General features: G+C 40.1%; 1 protein-coding gene across 1 annotated transcript; it reads right to left on the bottom strand.

The window, feature by feature from the left end:
• Positions 1–1,465: 1,465 nt before the first annotated feature.
• Positions 1,466–16,268, bottom strand: LOC140479116 (alpha-1,4-N-acetylglucosaminyltransferase-like). The gene is made up of 4 exons (XM_072573056.1): positions 16,026–16,268; positions 5,307–5,458; positions 4,185–4,642; positions 1,466–2,457 (listed from the first exon to the last, which is right to left on the bottom strand). Exons 3-4 carry the CDS (start codon positions 4,608–4,610, stop codon positions 1,873–1,875), a joined length of 1,011 nt encoding a protein of 336 aa, XP_072429157.1. The 5' UTR covers positions 4,611–4,642; positions 5,307–5,458; positions 16,026–16,268; the 3' UTR covers positions 1,466–1,872.
• Between the last annotated feature and the right edge of the window lie 1,039 nt (positions 16,269–17,307).

Below are 17,307 nucleotides of genomic sequence, written 5' to 3' on the forward strand. Positions count from 1 at the left end.
TTCACACTGAAGTAAATGGAGCAAAAACTTATCCTGTATAGTATTAGATTGCCAGTGCACTCAAATGGGCAAATACTCAATTAACTTTTTTTTTGAAGTTCCTCATTTATATTGTTTTTTAATACAGTATTTTATAAACATCCTTCACAAATGTTGAGTTCAAAAATAACAGCCTACACTTGAATTAAAACATTTGAAATCATTCATTTTGGGTAGGAAGAACTCAGAAAATATAACATAAATGGTACTATTTTCAAAGGGCTGCTGGACCAGAGGGGCCTATGTGTATCCATGCAGAATTATTTTAAAGGAGGCAGGACAGTTTGAGAGTGTGGGTAATGTAGCATGTGCTGTATCCCAAATTTTGATGATAGGGATATAGAGTAAGGAGGTTATGATGAAGTTATACAAGACACCGATTCACCCTCACTTGGCATACACCGTGCTCAGTTGTAAGTGCTGTACTTTAGGAAGGATATGAAGGTTTTTAAGAGGAAAAGTGTACAAAATATTTGAGAGAATGGCTCCAGGGATGAGGAATGATTATCAGGATAGGATGGAGAAGTTTGTCTGTTGCACTTGGAAAAAAAATGGCTAAGAGGAAATCTGATGGAGGAATTCCAAGTTGCAAAATCAATCTGGAAGGAGTATATGTGGATAAAATGTTCTCACTCAAAAAGACTGGACAGCTAGAGGCTGCAGGTTTAAAGTAATCGGTCATAGAGTTATATAGCATGGATCAGACCCTTCGGTCCAACTCATCCATGCCGACTAAGTTTCCCATACTAAAGTAGTCCCTTTTACCTGCACATGGGCCATTTCCTTCGGAATTTTTCCTATTCACGCACCTATCCAAATGTCTCTAAAATGGTGTAATTGTATGTGCATTTACCACTTCATTTCACATACAAACCAGCCTGTGTCAAAATGTTGCCCTTCAGGTCATTTTTAAATCTCTTTCTCCTCTCACCTTAAAATTATACCGCCTACTTTTGAACCCTAGGGAAAAGATTGAATTAGTTGGCATCAAGCATTCCCAGGTAGGATTGACACTGAACAAAATAAGCATTACCACAAGAGGAACCCAAACAATATGCTTTAAAATCAAACTCCTGAAGATAGAATTCAAACCACACATTCCACAAGAGAACCTTAACACTACAGGTGCAATTTTCTCCGTATTTTCCTAAAGTATTGGGAGGAGTGTGTTTGGTGGCAATTATTACACTAACCCCACTGATAAGATAACTCTCCATATTCTGTGCCAGTCAGCTCATGAAGAGCCAATAAGCATGTGTGGGCAGGGATCACACCCTGTCACAGCTCTCAACACTGGCATCCTGTGTTTCCAGATGCTGCTGGCCAATCGAAGGTTGGGAATGGCAGGGATTGTTGGGCGACGGTTGTCAGGGGATTTGGAGACAAGGGCGGGGGGGGGGGGAAATGAGCTTCAAATGTCCCCAGCCTCACCTCCATTGCCCCCAGTGTGTGGTAAATGAAGGTTCTCCACAAACCCTATAGGTCGGTTGCTATGGTTCCCCAATCAGGGAAATGGTCACCTTTCTCGCCCACCTTAAGGTGTGCCTCTTAATTGGCCTGATTATTTCTCCTTCTCACCATCTGAGGAAGGAGAAAGTTCTGGCCTTTTTAATGGAGAATTTTAATGCTCCTTATGGAGCAAACGGCCATCTTTGAGTTGCCTTATCGAGCATTTACAATAGAACTCAATTGGAGCGAATGTTATCGAGTCAAATGATAAGGTGACGGTGGGATTTACAGCTTGTTTTTCCCAAATTGTAACACCATTTTGGATCATCTGTACATTTAGTGACCTCAAGTCCCCAAAACCTCAGGATATACGGGAGTTTGAACTCATAGAACTAAAGTTTTGTAAGTAGTCGGACAATGCATCTGAAAAAGATATTCAAGTAATGATCCACTTCCAGCAGTTACTTTTCTCTTTCTGCCGGAATTCATATAGTTCCAGATGTGAGCTCCATAAGTATCTGAGAAGTAGCTCTCTATATTCTCCTTTTCCCAGTGGTTATAGTAGCTCCCCCAGTTTGAATAGGGGATTGGATAGAACCGCCTTGTGACCCATAAAGAGATTCCATTGCATTCTTTTCCAGTGAAGGCACTTGGGTTATCGGACTGACACCATTGCTTCAAAACACGCGTTATCAGTCTTGGGCCTTGCTGGCCCCAAACATGTCCAATATAATTGGCAACAAAATCTTTCATGCAGTCCAACAGAAAATTATGGTGGATATAGTGAAATCCTAAAGCTGCATTATTGAAGAAACTTCCATCTTCTAAGCAAGTAAAGTTAGCAAATGGTAATGGCTTCAGTGATATAATGTCAGTATCCAGGTAGATTCCACCATATTTCCAGAGCAATGCTAACCTGCAGCCATCAGCAAGTACATGGGTCCAATATCTTTCCGCATTTGGATTTACCTGTAGTGCAACAGAAAGGATGAAATGTCATTCCTAAAGTTCATTTTCAGCAGATTTAAATCTATTCCCTCTCTAGTGTTTGTGGCACCCCTTGAAGCTAAAGACAACTGTTCTATTTCACATCCCTTAATCTTGATCAAACAGGCACACACTGGGGGGGGGGGGGGGAGGAGAAAACAAAGTCCCAAAACTTTAACCACATGAAAAGTCAATGCAAAACTATTTCATTTCAGCCAAGGAAAAACAAAATCTGCTGAGCGGATCCATTAATGAGGCTCAACCAATCATTTATAATGGGGCCAAATTGGGAAACAGATATTTGGCCATTTGTTTTTGTTGATATAGTTATCAGAAGGCAACTAAATGTTGTATTAAATGTATGGCAAGGAAAAGAGATGTAAAGGTCAGGAATGGTTGACAAAATAGATCTCAGAACCACAAAAGTTGTATAAAACTAAAGTTTACCAGGTATTGGGAATACAAACATAAAAAATCCATCCTTGGATTAAGAAAAGAGGAGGTCAGGAGAACTGTTAGATCTTTGAAAGCTGAGAAAGATGGCACCAAAGAAAATAAAGAATGACAAATCGATTTGATAATTTTAGCATCTACATTGGAGGCTGCACCAATGTTGAATGATGGGTAGTACTAAATCAGGGACAGACACTCATCAAAATGAGCAAATACAAAATAACAATAATGAATAACATAATGGCATTACAGAGTGAGAAGTTCCAGGATCAGACAGTTCCTATCCAAAGGAACTGTTTAAAGGAAAGTTATAAAAGATGAGTCATGTCAAATGAAGCTGGTTGAGGTCAAGAGGTCACTGATATATGGACTGGAGATTATGAAGGATATTTAAAGGACTTTAAAAAGGAATTTGATAAAGGTCACTCATGGTTGACTGAACTTTGAGATAAATTATTTTTCCCATTTGTCAAGACTTAGACTTGGGTGTTTTTTAAACTTCAATTCTTGAAAGGTCTGACTTTAAATTGAGAAATATATTGAAACACAAAATTATTTGCAGTGTACTGCAAACATCAATTGATGCCGGATATATTGAAAATGTTAACTCTGAGATGAATAGTTTCTTTAAGCAATGGTATTGGTGGAACAAAATTGATAGATACAATTGGTTATAGAATTCCTGCAGTGCAAAAGTAGGCCATTCAGCCCAATGAGTCTGCAACGAGCTTCTGAATAGCACCTCACTCAGACCCTCCACGACCACCCCACCCCACCCTAACTCTATCCCCATAACCCAAGATTTCCCCCGGCTAATTCACCTAACCTACACATCCTGAACATTATGGGCAACTTAATATTGCCAATCCACCTAACCTGCCCAGCTTTGGACTGCAGGAGGAAATTGGAGCATCTGGAGGAAACTGGAGCACCCGGGAGGAAACCCACACAGATATAGGGAGAATATGCAAACTCCACACAGATAGACAGTCACCCAAGAGTGGAATCGAAACTGGGTCCCTGGCACCATGAGGCAGCAGTAATAATAATAACTAAGCCACTGTGCTGCCCTAGACGTATTGAAGATTAGCCATAATATCACTGGATGGCAAGCAAGTTCAAGGGCTAAATAGAAAATTTCAGTTCCTATCTTTGCATTTATCTTAAATAATATTTGCTTTTTTTTTAAAATGAGCAATGTTACGAGTTTATCAGAACAAGTGTTTTCATCAGCATTGCTTTTATGAATTAATTACCTTTTGATACCAGGCAATCAGGGGAGTGTCTTCAAACAGTTCAGTGGGATTCAAGGGTAGAACATCAACATTACTAATTGAGGAAAGCAACGGGATGCCAGCATAGTCAGGTTGTGGATACTGTGTTAAATTGCCACTGAATTCCTTCATGAAGAAATAGATACGCTTTTCTGGATTTAACCGGGCAGCAGACTCCACTGAACACACAGTCAATGGTGTTGGCTCAACCTTATCAGATGTCTCCACAAACATAATCCCAGATTCTACAATTATATTTGATACATTTCTGTAATTCTTTATCCGGGATGGGGAAGGTCTGAAGAAGTTTTTAATATATTCGTAGTTATCCAGACTGCCAAATATGTACAACATTCCACAAATCATAATTGTGCCTATAAACAGACACCCTTTATACATAGAAAACATGATGTAGAGCTTGAATGTTTCTTCAAAAGCTCCTGTGAAACAGAAATGAAGAATTTGATTAGCAATAAGGCACTTTGATAATAATGCTTAGATAAGAATGAGTCAACTTCTTCATAATTACAATAACTAAATTGATTCCCTCCATAAATTAATGCCAAATCATTCTCTTCAACGAATAAAGTGGGTGAGGCAAAGAAAGGATTTGAAAGAAAAACAGACCTGTGCATTTAGTACTTGTCTTATAAATCTTTGCAGGAAACCATTTGTCATACTTGCTTCTGGGTTACCAACGATTGGAACTTGTGGTTGCAGTTTAGTGAGGCTAAATCCAAGGTCCTGTCTAACTATTAATAGTAGAGGAAAGACTACTAATGAATCTTAACAAGACTAGACACTTGTCTTAAATAACAAGGAGAGCATTTATGTGAGCCCTTATCAAATACTTTCCGGAAGTCCATACAAATGTCACTTATCTTAAGTTCAATAAATTAATCACTGCAGTTATGGGAGAATGCACTGGAATTCATGCCTCACTACTTATGAAGCAAACCAAAATGTAAGTAGCTTATTTAATGACGATAAATGGTCAATTTGTTTCTCTTTATCACTGTTAGCAAGAACAAGATCTGTTCCTTGCAAACTTCTCCAGGAACTGTCCGTAAATTCTAGGTTTCTACTAAAATAAACACACATTACCTCAGTCCAGAATCTTTTGTAGGATGACAACAGCTTGACTCCATCAGGGTTTTCTAAACCTGTTTGCTCACCAAACGGGAAAGGAGAACTGCCAAGGAAGAGGTAGGCTGCAAACTTTATGGAGTAGAGGGGTGTTGGGAGGAATTGCGAGGCTGCCAAAGAATAAAAATAGTTTTATTACAATCAAAGTGATGCTTAATGTCTAGGAAAATCTGAAATCACTAAGGTAATGAATTCCTTGCAAGTGAATGTAGAATCTATCAGTCAAGCCTATATTGATTCAGGAACTTCTTTTCTAAACAAAATCATAGTATTATGAAGTTGAAGGCATGCAATGTACCTTTAAAGAGAGAGTGAATGTCGTTCTGCACTGGGAGCTTACAAGGAACAGTCATATGACTAGCTAGCAATCTCAGAGCATACTGGAAAATTGAAAATATGTAAAATTTGGCTGTGAAATAGTTACCAGAGTTAGTTGTTGTTTTGACAATTCAAATTTAAACCAGTTTAAATTATGCTCCAGGATACTAAAACCCAATTGAATTTGAATTTATTACTTTGTCTCATTGGTTTGATGTTGGCAATCTGATGTTGTGGTATAAAAAAAGACAGTCAGTTTGAAAGTCAGAGTAACTGCCATTGAGGAAGACCCAAGATATTGAAACTCTATCAAAAGGTACCTTTTTCATTTGAAACATCTTCACAATAAAAAGACAGACAACAACCCAGGGAGATTTTCAGCCAAAAGAAGACAGACACTGAAGACGACAGCCATTGTATGGTTTTGAAATTAAGTTGATGTAATTTTAATAAGTGTTTTGTTGGAACAGTACAGGGTTATAGAGTTGGAGACAGGTAATAAGCAGTTAAGATAAAGGGGGCGTAGACTTGTGAATAGTTGTTGTTTACTGTTCACTTTTAGGGTTAAAGAATAAATTGATTTATTTTTAAAAGTGGAATTTGGGAGTTCTGTCACTGATATTTTAACAGATTACGAGGAGAGGGGAGCTTTTCTGGGTGTTTAGCTTAATTAACAGAGGGATTCACTGCCATGTCATAACAATAGGATATAAATACTACTGGCAAGGCCACCATTTATTAGCCACCCCTTACTGCCCCGGAGAAGCCGTGGTAAATTGAACCTCTGCATTTCTTGGGCTGCTATTATGAAGGGAATTCCAGGATTTTGTCTCAGCGACAGTGAAGGAATGGTGATGTAGTTCCAAATGACAATAGTATGTGGCTTGGAGAGGAGTTTGCAGGTGGTAGCGTTTACATGTAGCTGCTGTCTTTTTCTTCCTTGAAGTCAAGGTCAGTGGTTTGAACAGTGCTGTTGGAAGAGCCTAGGTGAGTTACTGCAGTCTATCTTTTAAGAGAAAGTGAGGACTGCAGATGCTGGAGATCAGAGTTGAAGAGTGTGGTGCTGGAAAAAACAGAGCAGGTCAGGCAGCATCCCAGCAGCAGGAGAGCTGATGCCTAAAATATCAACTCTCCTGCTCCTCAGATGTTGCCTGACCGGCTGTGCTGTTCCAGCACCACACTCTTTGATGCAGTCCATCTTTTGCATGGTATACACTGCAGCCACTGTATGTCAGTGGTGAATGGCGTGAATGTTCAAGCTGATGGATGGAATGGACTAAATGTCATGGATGCTTTTCTAATCAACACTATCAACTGTTCAGTTTAAATTGGAGATTGAGATCGGAGCTGTGGTAAAAATAAAAAGGTGGTAACTGCTTGGTTAAAATTTTCTAACTTCATGTACATCTCTTGGAAATGTATTGGTTATGACCTCCACAGTCTGCAAAAGATGCATTAAAATCAATGACTGTTTTTTTGTAGAGATGTGTCAGTAATTTTGAAAGAAAATTTTTTGTTGTTGCCTGAAGCTCGTTATCCTGAATCATTTGGTATGGAGTTAAATTGTGTGCTGCAGCTTCAATTTTAATGGAGGGATGATAATTATTAAGAATATTGATGAATTCTTCTAATTCTGTTTCTTCAAGAATTCAAACATGCCACTTGTCAAGGCAAATTCAGGAGGCATCATTACTACATGACCATATCATCTAATAAATGAGTTAATTAAAATTGAAAAAGGTGTTAGAAACATATCTGATACAAGAAAAATTGTGTTAAAGAGACATTTTGGTTTCTAAAAATCAATGTTTTGCAAATTAAGTTAAACATCGTCTTTTCACTTAGCAGACCCCAGCAAGCCATAGGTGATACAGTTGAATGTTTCAAAGCTTATTGAACAGTATCCATCTCAACTCACTAAAGGGAAACTTTGGGTTGTGCTGTGCAAGATTCATTCTCAAAAGATGCAAAAAGTGATTCTTGCCTCAACAGATAAAAGGTAAGATGCATTCAAATTACTAACTGCAATATTTGAAAAGCTAATTGTCTCTGCTAAAAGATGCATGAACTCAGCCCAAACAACAGACGAATCGATTCAATATGTTAGAAAGTTGAGATCTGAGGCATACTCTTACAAGTAGAAAATAAATAGAACTGGCTGTACAGTTGTCTTATGTCACTGAACTCCAAACAGCAGGCTCTGAGCAAAACATCCTCAATGTGGAATTTTGACCAAGGGGATGATAACTGGAAAAGAGATACAGAAAACTAAATACTGCTGTGTTCAAATTCAATAGCTTTATTGCCCCACAAACTTGGTTATATAACCTCACTCTGGAAGTATAACAAATTCAATGACTCCAATTGAGGTGGTGCATTCCTCGAAAATACAACCTTTTTCCTTTCTTTTCTTTCTATAAAACCTGAGATAGAGACCAATGTCCAATCAGTGACACTAAATTAATATTGCAGTTCACAAATCTTCATAATAGTGTATGAAGATTGTCAGGTCACTTGAACACATGATCTCTTCATCTCAGCCAAGGCACTTTAGGGCACCTGATCTCTCCTCTTCTAGAGCACTGTGTGAAATCACTGTTGAAGAATTTGACAGGCCATTTCTTCTAGAAAATATTCACTCTAACTACCTTGCTTTGATTTTTTTTATGATGCTTATCTGCAATCCATTTTCTATACATCTAGATGTCAAGTGATCTATACTGTTCTGTATGGCCTCTTCTAATTGAGGTTAGGAACAGGAGAGGAGAGGTCACACTGCTTGGAGTTTTTTGTAGGCCTCCAGACAGTTTGAGGGAGGTAGAAGAGAGGATTGGCAAAATTATCCTGGATAGGAGTGAAAGGAACAGGGTGGTCATTATGGGAGACTTTAACTTCCCCAACATTGACTGGAAGTGCTATAACTCTAGTACGTCGGATGGATCAGTTTTTGACCGGTGTACAGGAGGGTTTCCTGACACAGTCTGTCAAAGGGCTGACAAGAGGGGAGGTCACACTGGATCTGGTGCTTGGTAATAAACCAGGCCAGGTGTTTGATTTAGTTGTAGGTGAGCACTTTGGAGAGAGTGACCATAATTCAGTTACGTTTAGTTTAGTGATGGAAAGGGATAGGTACATGCCACAGGGCAAGAGTTGTTGATGGGGCACGGGCAATTATAATGCAATTAGGATGCATAAAATAGGGTAGCAAAATGCAAGGGATGCTGACAGTGGAAATGTGGAGCTGGTTTAAGGAACAGATATTGTGTGGCCTTGATGTGTGTGTCCCTGTCAGGCAGGGAGGAAGTGATAAGGTAAGGGAACCTTGGTTTACTACAGAAATTGCATCTCTTGTTAAGTGAAGGAGGCTTATGTGTTGATGAGGCAAGATGGTTCAGATGAGGTGAGGGAGATTTACAGATCAGCTAGGAAGGATTTAAAGAGACAGTTAAGAAGAGCAAACAGAGGACACGAGCAGTCTTTAGCAAATAGAATAAAGAAGAACCCTACAGCTTTCTATAGGTATGTGAGGAATAAAAGGATAGATAGGGTAGGAACAGAGCCAAAGACAGAAGAGGGAAGCCGAGTGTGGACCCTGTGGAGATCGGAGAGGGGCTAAACGAACATTTCTCATCTGTTTTCAATCGGAAAAAGAGAATATTGTGGAGGAGAAGTCTGAAATGTGGGCTATTAGACTTGAAAGGATTGAGGTTAGTAAGGAGGAGATGTTGTCAATTCTAGACGGTGTGAAAGTAGATAAGTCCCCTGGGCCAGATGGGATTTACCTGAGCATTCTCTGGGAAGCTAGGGAGGAGATAGCAGAGTCTTTGGCTTTGATATTTGAGTCGTCATTGTCTACAGGTTTAGTACCAGAGGACTGGAGGATTGCAAATGTTGTGCCCTTGTTCAAGAAGGACAGTAGAGATGACCCAGGTAATTATAGACTGTGAACCTTACTTCTGTTGTAGGAAAGGATTATAAGAGATAAGATTTATAATCATCTAGCAAGCAACAATTTGATTTCAGATAGTCAACACGGTTTCGTCAAGGGCAGGTCGTGTCTCACAAACCTCAGAGTTTTTTGAGAAGGTGACCAAGCATTTGGATGCGGCTAGGGCAGTTGACGTGGTATACATGGACTTCAGTAAAGCCCTTGATAAGGTTCCACATGGTAGGCTGTTGGAGAAACTGCAGAGGCATGGGATTGAGGGTGATTTAGCAGTTTGGATTAGAAACTGGCTTTCTGAAACAAGGCAGCGAGTGGTGGTTGATGGAAATATTCAGCCTGGAGTCCGGTTACTAGTGGTGCCCAACAAGGACCTGTTTTGGGACCACTGCTGTTTGTCATTCTTATAAATGACTTAGACGCAGGCATAGGTGGATGGATTAGTAAATTTGCAAATGACACTAAAATCAGTGGAGTAGTGGACAGTTTGGAAGAATGTTACAGGTTGCAGGGGCACTTGGATTAACTGCAGAAGTAGGCTGAGAGGTGTCAAATGGAGTTCAACGCAGCTTAATGTAAAAGTGATGCACTTTGCGAAGAGTAACAGGAAGGCAGAGTACTGGGTCAATGGAAAGGTTCTTGGTAGTGTGGATGTGCAGAGGGATCTTGGAGTCCATGTACATTGATCCTTGAAAGTTGCCACCCAGGTTGATAGTGCTGTTAAGACGACATATGGTGCGTTAGATTTCATTGGTAGAGGGATTGAGTTCCGGAACCACAATATCATGCTGCAACTGTACAAAACGCTAGTGCAGCCTGACTTGGAATATTGTGTACAATTCTGGTCACCATATTTCGGGAAGGATGTGGAAGCATTGGAAAAAGGTGCAGAGGAGATTTATTAGGATTTACCTGGTCTGGAAGGTCTTATAAGGAAAGGCTGAGAGACTTAGGTCTGTTCTCATTGGCAAGAAGGCGGCTAAGAGAGGATTTGACAGAGACATACAAGATGATCAGAGGATTATAGGGTAGACAGTGAAAGTCTTTTTCCTAGGATGATGACGTCAGCTTGTGTGAGGGGGCATAACTACAAATTGAGGGGTGATAGATTTAAGACAAATGTCAGAGGCAGGTTCTTTACTCAGAGTGGCAAGGGCGTGGAATGCTCTACCTGCCAATGTAGTTAACTCAGCCACATTAGGGAGATTTAAACAATCCTTAGATAAGCACATGGATAATGATAATCATCACTTTCGAAACTTTCGTTACTGCTGATATCAGTACTTTTTGCATCTATATCTTGAAGACTCCTTCAGTTTGTATGATCATATAATTCATACATATTTTCTCCATCATTTTTTTGTTCCTGCTTCCATTTTAAAAAGTAGTGTACCATCATTGCCTTTTGTACACCCACTATCTGTTGTCATCCCTTTCTTTTTATCCATCACTTTTGATGCAGAACTTTTGTGTTGTGGTGTATTTTCAACTGTAAGACTATAGGTGTGGAAGCAGATGGAATAGTGTCTATCCTACCATTCAATGAGCTCATAATTGATCTGGATAGTGGTAGGCTTAACTGCACAGACCATTAAGGGTTAATTGGACATGACAATTAGAAATTGAAATAAAGTGGAAAAATACTGGAAAAAAGCCCTAATGTAAAATCAGCCTATTTGGACTGAAAAATAATCGTGTGGTATGATCTCTCTGGCGAGAGCTGTCTTGAAACTGCCCCATTACAGGGGACCACCTGGATATGTTGTTTCAGCATAAAGGAATTCTGAAACAGTGCTGAAAGTACCACAGAATGATGATACAGCATGTAATCTTAAAGTCAGAATGGTCTTAATATCGGGGACTTTGCCCTTTTCAGGTAACTTCACTTTGGACCGGAATTGCGAACATTGCCAAGGACTCAGAGTTCTCCAGACCAGCCATTGTAAAGTGGGCAGGGAGCAGTGAGACGCTTTGTTAAATACGTCTAAATTAGCTTCAGCACTCGTTAGTTTACATGTGTTTCTAATATATTGAAAGTGGATTATTGCTTAATATACATTTACTGCTATATGTACACTAAGTAGTTAATGTGCATACATTAATTTACCACTTAATTTATTCATCACTGCTATATATAAAACTACCAATCAATTTGTTAATTAGTATCACTTAACTCAGTATGTCATTACATCCCACTGAACCCACTACCACACCATAACAATCTGAAAACCCTCAATTCCACTTTTCTGCCTCTTCCCTACAACTCTTGATTCCGTTACTGATTAAAAGTAAGTGTATTCAAGGCTAAGATAGACAATAAACCAAACTCAACAGCTCTTTGCAGTAAAGAATTCCAGATTAAATCACCCTCAGAAAACTATCCCTCTTTATCTCTGTCATACGTGAGTGACCCCTTGGTCTGAGATTATACCCTCTGGTGCTGTACTCTCCCACAAGGGGAAAACAACCTCTCTGCATTTACCCTGTCGACGTAAAGAATCTTACGAATTTAAATAAGGTTGCCTCTCATTCTTCTAATCTTTAGTGAGAAATGGCATAATACAATTTGTGACGAAGTTTTGGAAAAACAAGCTAGCATCCAAGTTAATACAGGTGACAGGAAAGGCAAGTAGAATGTCAATTTTTTTTATTTCAAAGGAAATTGAGTATTGGCTACAGAGATAGGGCTGGGGAATGGGACTAGATGGGTAACTCTTTTGGGACTAAGCACATATTTCAATGGGATGAATGGCCTCCTTCCATACTGTAAAATTCTATGATTCTACAAAAATAGGGAAGTATTAGTAAAGCTATGCAAGGTACCAGTCAGACCACACCTAGAATACTAGGAGCAGATTGGTTCCCTTACCCAAGCAAAGATATACCAGTATTAGAGGCAGTCCAGAAAGGGTTAACTCAGTTGATTGAGTATGGAGGGGATTAATTTATGAGAGAATTAAGTAGTTTGGGTCTGTACTCATTGGAGTTGCGAAATCTTGGAGGTGACCTGATTGACATACACAAGATTCTTAGGGGTTTGACAGGATGGATGCAGAAAGGTTATTTCCCTTTGTAGGAGAGTTTAAGACCACAGGGCATAAACAGAGTGAGAGAGTCATCCATTTAAGACAGATGGAGGAAGGCTTTTTCTCTGAGAGGGCAGTAAATCCAGGGAATTCTTTATGACAGAGGGCTGTAAAGACTGGGTAATTAATTTATTCATCATTGAGATAGAGAGATTTTTAATCAGTAATGGAATCGAGGGAGTGAGGAGAAAAGCAGAAAAGTGGAATTAAGGATTACCAGATTAGTCAGGAATTCATTGAATGACAGAGGGGACTGGATAGACTGAATAGTCTACTTTAACTCCTATGTCGTTTGGTCTTATGGAGTTACATCTTTGTCAGCATCACGATTTGTTATTTAACTCAAAAAACTTTTGTAATTGTTCAAATATTAGGGATAGATACGCAAAGTGGAACTTGTGTGCCAATCCCTGCAGGCCAGTGAGCCTGACATCGGTGGTGGGAAAGTTGCTGGAGAGAGTACTGAGGGATATGATCTATTTAGATTTAGAAAAGAATGGGCTTATCAGTGATAGGCAACATGGTTTTGTGCGAGGGAGATCGTGCCTTACCAACTTAATAGAGTTCTTTGAGGAAGTGGCCAAGTTGATAGATGAAGAAAGGGCTGTTAATGTCATATACATGGACTTTAAGGCATTTGATAAGGTTCCCCATGGTAGACTAATGGAGAAAGTGAAGTCACATGGTGTGCAGGATGTTCTAGCTCGGTGGATAAAGAACTGGTTGAGCAACAGGAGACAGAGAGTAGTAGTTGAAGGGAGTTTCTTGAAATGGAGAAAGGAGACCAGTGGTGTTCCACAGGGGAGAGTGCTGGGGCCACTGTTGTTTGTGATATACATAAATGATCTGGAAGAGAGCACTGTTGGTATGATCAGCAAGTTTACAGATGACACGGAGATTGGTGGAGTAGCAGAAAGAATAAGGGACTATCAAAGAATACAGGAGGATATAGATAGACTAGAGAGTTGAGTGGAAAAGTGGCAGATGGATTTCAATCCAGATAAATGTGAGGTGATGCATTTAGGCACGTCTAATTCTAGAGTGAATTATAGAGTGAATGGAAGAGCCTCGGGAAAGTTGATGGGCGGAGAGATCTGGGAGTGCAGGTCCATTGTACCTTGAAGGTTGCTGCACGGGTGGATAGAGTGGTCAAGAAGGCATATAATGTGCTTGCCTTCAGCGGATGGAGTATTGAGTATAAGAGCTGGCAGGTCATGTTAAAGTTATACAAGACATTGGTTCGGCCACATCTAGAATACTGGTTGCCACGTTACCAAAAGAATGTGGATGCTTTGGAGAGGGTGCAGAGAAGGTTTGAGGATATTGCCTGGTATGGAAGGTGTTAGCTATGAAGAGAGGTTGAGTAGGTTGGGTTTATTTTCATTAGAAAATAGAAGATTGAGGGGGGACCTGATTGAGGTTTATAAAATCATGAAGGGTATACACCGGGTGGATAAAGACAAGCTTTTTCCCAGGGTGAAGGATTCAATAACGAGAGGTCACGCTTTCAAAGTGAGAGGTGGAAATTTTGAGGATGATATACGCGGTAAGTACTTCACACAGTGGGTGGTGGGCATCTGGAATGCATTGCCAGCAGAGGTGGTAGAGGTAGGCACAGTAGATGCATCTGGACAGATGCATGAGTAGGTGGGGAGCAGAGGGATACAGATGCTTAGGAATTGACCAACAGGTTTAGACAGTAGATTTTGGATCGGCTCAGGCTTGGAGGGCCGAAGGGCCTGTTCCTGGGCTGTAAATTTTCTTCTTCTCTTTGAAAGATAATTAATAACACAGTAATCACTTCATCTGTATGTTAAGTGTGTGACAGGGAAGGTGCCAGTGAGGGATGAATAAGCACAAAGAGTGAAAGTGAGAGATTTGAGGTTGAGAATTGAAGGTAGGATGTTAGGGACTTGCAGCCTCGGGGGTGGGGTTGGGAACAAAAGAGTCAAGGCAGAAGCTACATAAAAACCAACTTCAACAGAGTAAATAGACAAAGTATTTTCCCTTAAGTGAAGAATCTCACATTTTCATTTGTGTCTGTCTCGTGTTGTGTCACTGAACTGGAAGCTGCTTCAGTTTCTCTGGTCTGGTTTAGGTGGTCGGTCTGCAATTGCATGTTTAGTGCGTGCATACAATTATGTTATAAGCGAAATTTTTGCTTGGTTCAAATGTTTTCCCCCTTGGCACTTAATCTTGGGGGGGGGAAAGCGTTTGGCACTTTTCAGTTTATAACTCATCATTGGAGCTCATATTTCTTTGGTGGCAAACACAAACTGGCTTAGAAGAATTCAGTTTCAGTTTGGTATTTTATAACACGAGGGGAAAAACTGCAGTGAAAGAGAACGGTTTGTAAGCTTTGTTGTTTTTAAATTTAAATCAATGGATCCTGCATGATATTATTCACCTGTTCCATCAGCTGCAATTACTTATTCTATTTCAGTCTCAACCCTCATAATAATTCAAGAGTAGATGAGCTAGGTATCCCATGGGGAGTCACTCATCTCCCGACATCTCCGCCCACAAAAAAAAGGACAGAATTTGACTCTGCAAAATTACTGCACAAAAGTGACACTCAACAGGTGTCACCTCACGTACAGACAGGTCCTGAACCTGTTGAGCAAAGCCTGGAGAAGACTATGACCATCCAGGTTAGTCATAGATTGCAACTTATTGGCACAGTTCATCAAACATGCAGACAAGTGTCCCAGCGTCCCTATGAGTCCAGCAGGGGGAGGCACATTCACCCGTCTGTAAGAAATCTCGATGGGAGACTGCCAGTCTGCATTCTTCATTACTAGAGGCCATTGACAATTAATATTAATTGATTTTATCTCTGCCAGTCTTTTAGAACTCAAATTCAGGGTCGGCCGCCCCATCCCTCTCCCGGTTTCATCAAGCTTTACAGAAGATTGTAAATTGACCACATCAGGTGACTCCCAAGGTCCTGGCAGTTCTCAAGTCTGTGTCCAGTGTATATACAACTCACAAGGCCAATGACCAGTAATAAACATACCAGCCAACCAGCCCTGTTGCTTTTCACAAAACCAACATTTTAATTGTTTTAACATCTAATCTTATTTTGTGATTTGACTAACAGCTTCAACTCATTATAGCTTAGAAACACAGGTGAAGAAGACAAGTTTGAAAAACTGCATTGAGGTTGTAGAAGACTTTTATTTTCTGTGTGTTTGGTATTATTTTGAATCCTGTTCTTTCTGTAGTGTTCCAAGAAACAGGGGATTGGAACAGAGCTTAGGCTGTTTCCAAATCGATACATGGAAATCCTAATATTATAAGACAAGGGGTTTAAGAGATGCAATTACTCACCAGTGGAAATAGATCCGTGACAGGACAGATAGCTTGTGTGATGTCTGTAAGGATAGCTGTCCAAACAGTCGATTTGGTTTTATATTCAGGAAGCGCCGGTCGTAACAGCACAAGAGCGAAGAATCAACATTAATCTTGGCAACTGTAGTTCCAGCTGAAATGCTGTTGGGGGTTCAGGGTGTGGCAAGTTGTTGCAGTTAATTTCCCAAACAGCAGAACAAAACGAAAAAAGAATCCGCTGAACGCAGTGTGCTTCAATTAGCCGAAGAGACAAACTGGCCCCACCCACCATCGCCCGCTTGTTAACTCCCCTCAATCAGGAGAATGCTGTCCCCACCGCTGCTTGATCGAGCTTAAAGACCGTATGCGTAGACTGTGGCTGGAAAAAAATTTAATCTTGCGGACACAAGCGCCACAAACAGTTCTAGCAATGAAGAAGGCTGGCTTTACTGTAAGAGCACAGAAAACTCTTGTGAATAGTCTCTCCCAGGTTCAGTGGTTAGCATAATACAATCATGAATATCAAAGCTGAAGTGAATGATTTCGACCCTGATAGTGTATCTTGACATTAATGTTTTTGATTAGATCTCCTATGGTATGGAAACAAGCCCTTCAGCCCAAACCAACCCTCCAAAGAGCAACCCACCCAGACCCATTTCCCCTCTGACTAATGCACCTAACGCTACAGGCAGTTCACCTGCCCTGCACATCTTTGGATTATAGGAGGAAACCCACACAACAAGAATGTGCAAACTCCACACAGACTCACACAAGGCTGGAATTGGACCTAGTGCTGGGAGGCAGCAGTGCTAACCGCTGAGTCACCATGATGCTACTGAATTATCATCAAAGTGCACCAGTCCACTAATGCCATGTCTGTGATTCCCAACCTAGAAGGCAGACTTAAATTCAATGGCTTTACCAGTTACTAATTTCCCCAGTATCAAAAATGTGTTGCTTTTGAGTTTTTCTATCCTCTGAGGATGTACCAAATAAATAATTCCGGCTGCAAATATCAGTTTTGACATAAAGATGATTTGCTATCACACCCTTACCCTGGATTTTTAAGTGCTACATCTCATTTAGTGAGATGTTTACAATTTGCAATGAAAACAGTTTTTTAAAAGAAGTTGCCACCTATAGCTCTGGCATTTTCGTAAACACCTTCTTTGATAAATGTGATGCCTTAAATTTGAAGTGAAAATCTTGTAAAACAAAAAATAACCTCTAAGTGGCAAGATTTCTTGCAATTGAATGTCCAGAAGATTGGTTCTTGGGTGTA

The sequence above is a fragment of the Chiloscyllium punctatum genome, chromosome 6 (genome assembly GCF_047496795.1).
Source record: "Chiloscyllium punctatum isolate Juve2018m chromosome 6, sChiPun1.3, whole genome shotgun sequence".
NCBI lineage: Eukaryota > Metazoa > Chordata > Chondrichthyes > Orectolobiformes > Hemiscylliidae > Chiloscyllium > Chiloscyllium punctatum.

Excerpts from the sequence above, each read along its gene's own strand:
- LOC140479116 (XM_072573056.1), bottom strand. The coding sequence starts at position 4,610 with ATGTTTTCTATGTATAAAGGGTGTCTGTTTATAGGCACAATTATGATT. Across the intron at positions 2,458-4,184 it reads TGATTGCCTGGTATCAAAAG|GTAAATCCAAATGCGGAAAG; the intron begins GTAATTAATTCA and ends GTTGCACTACAG.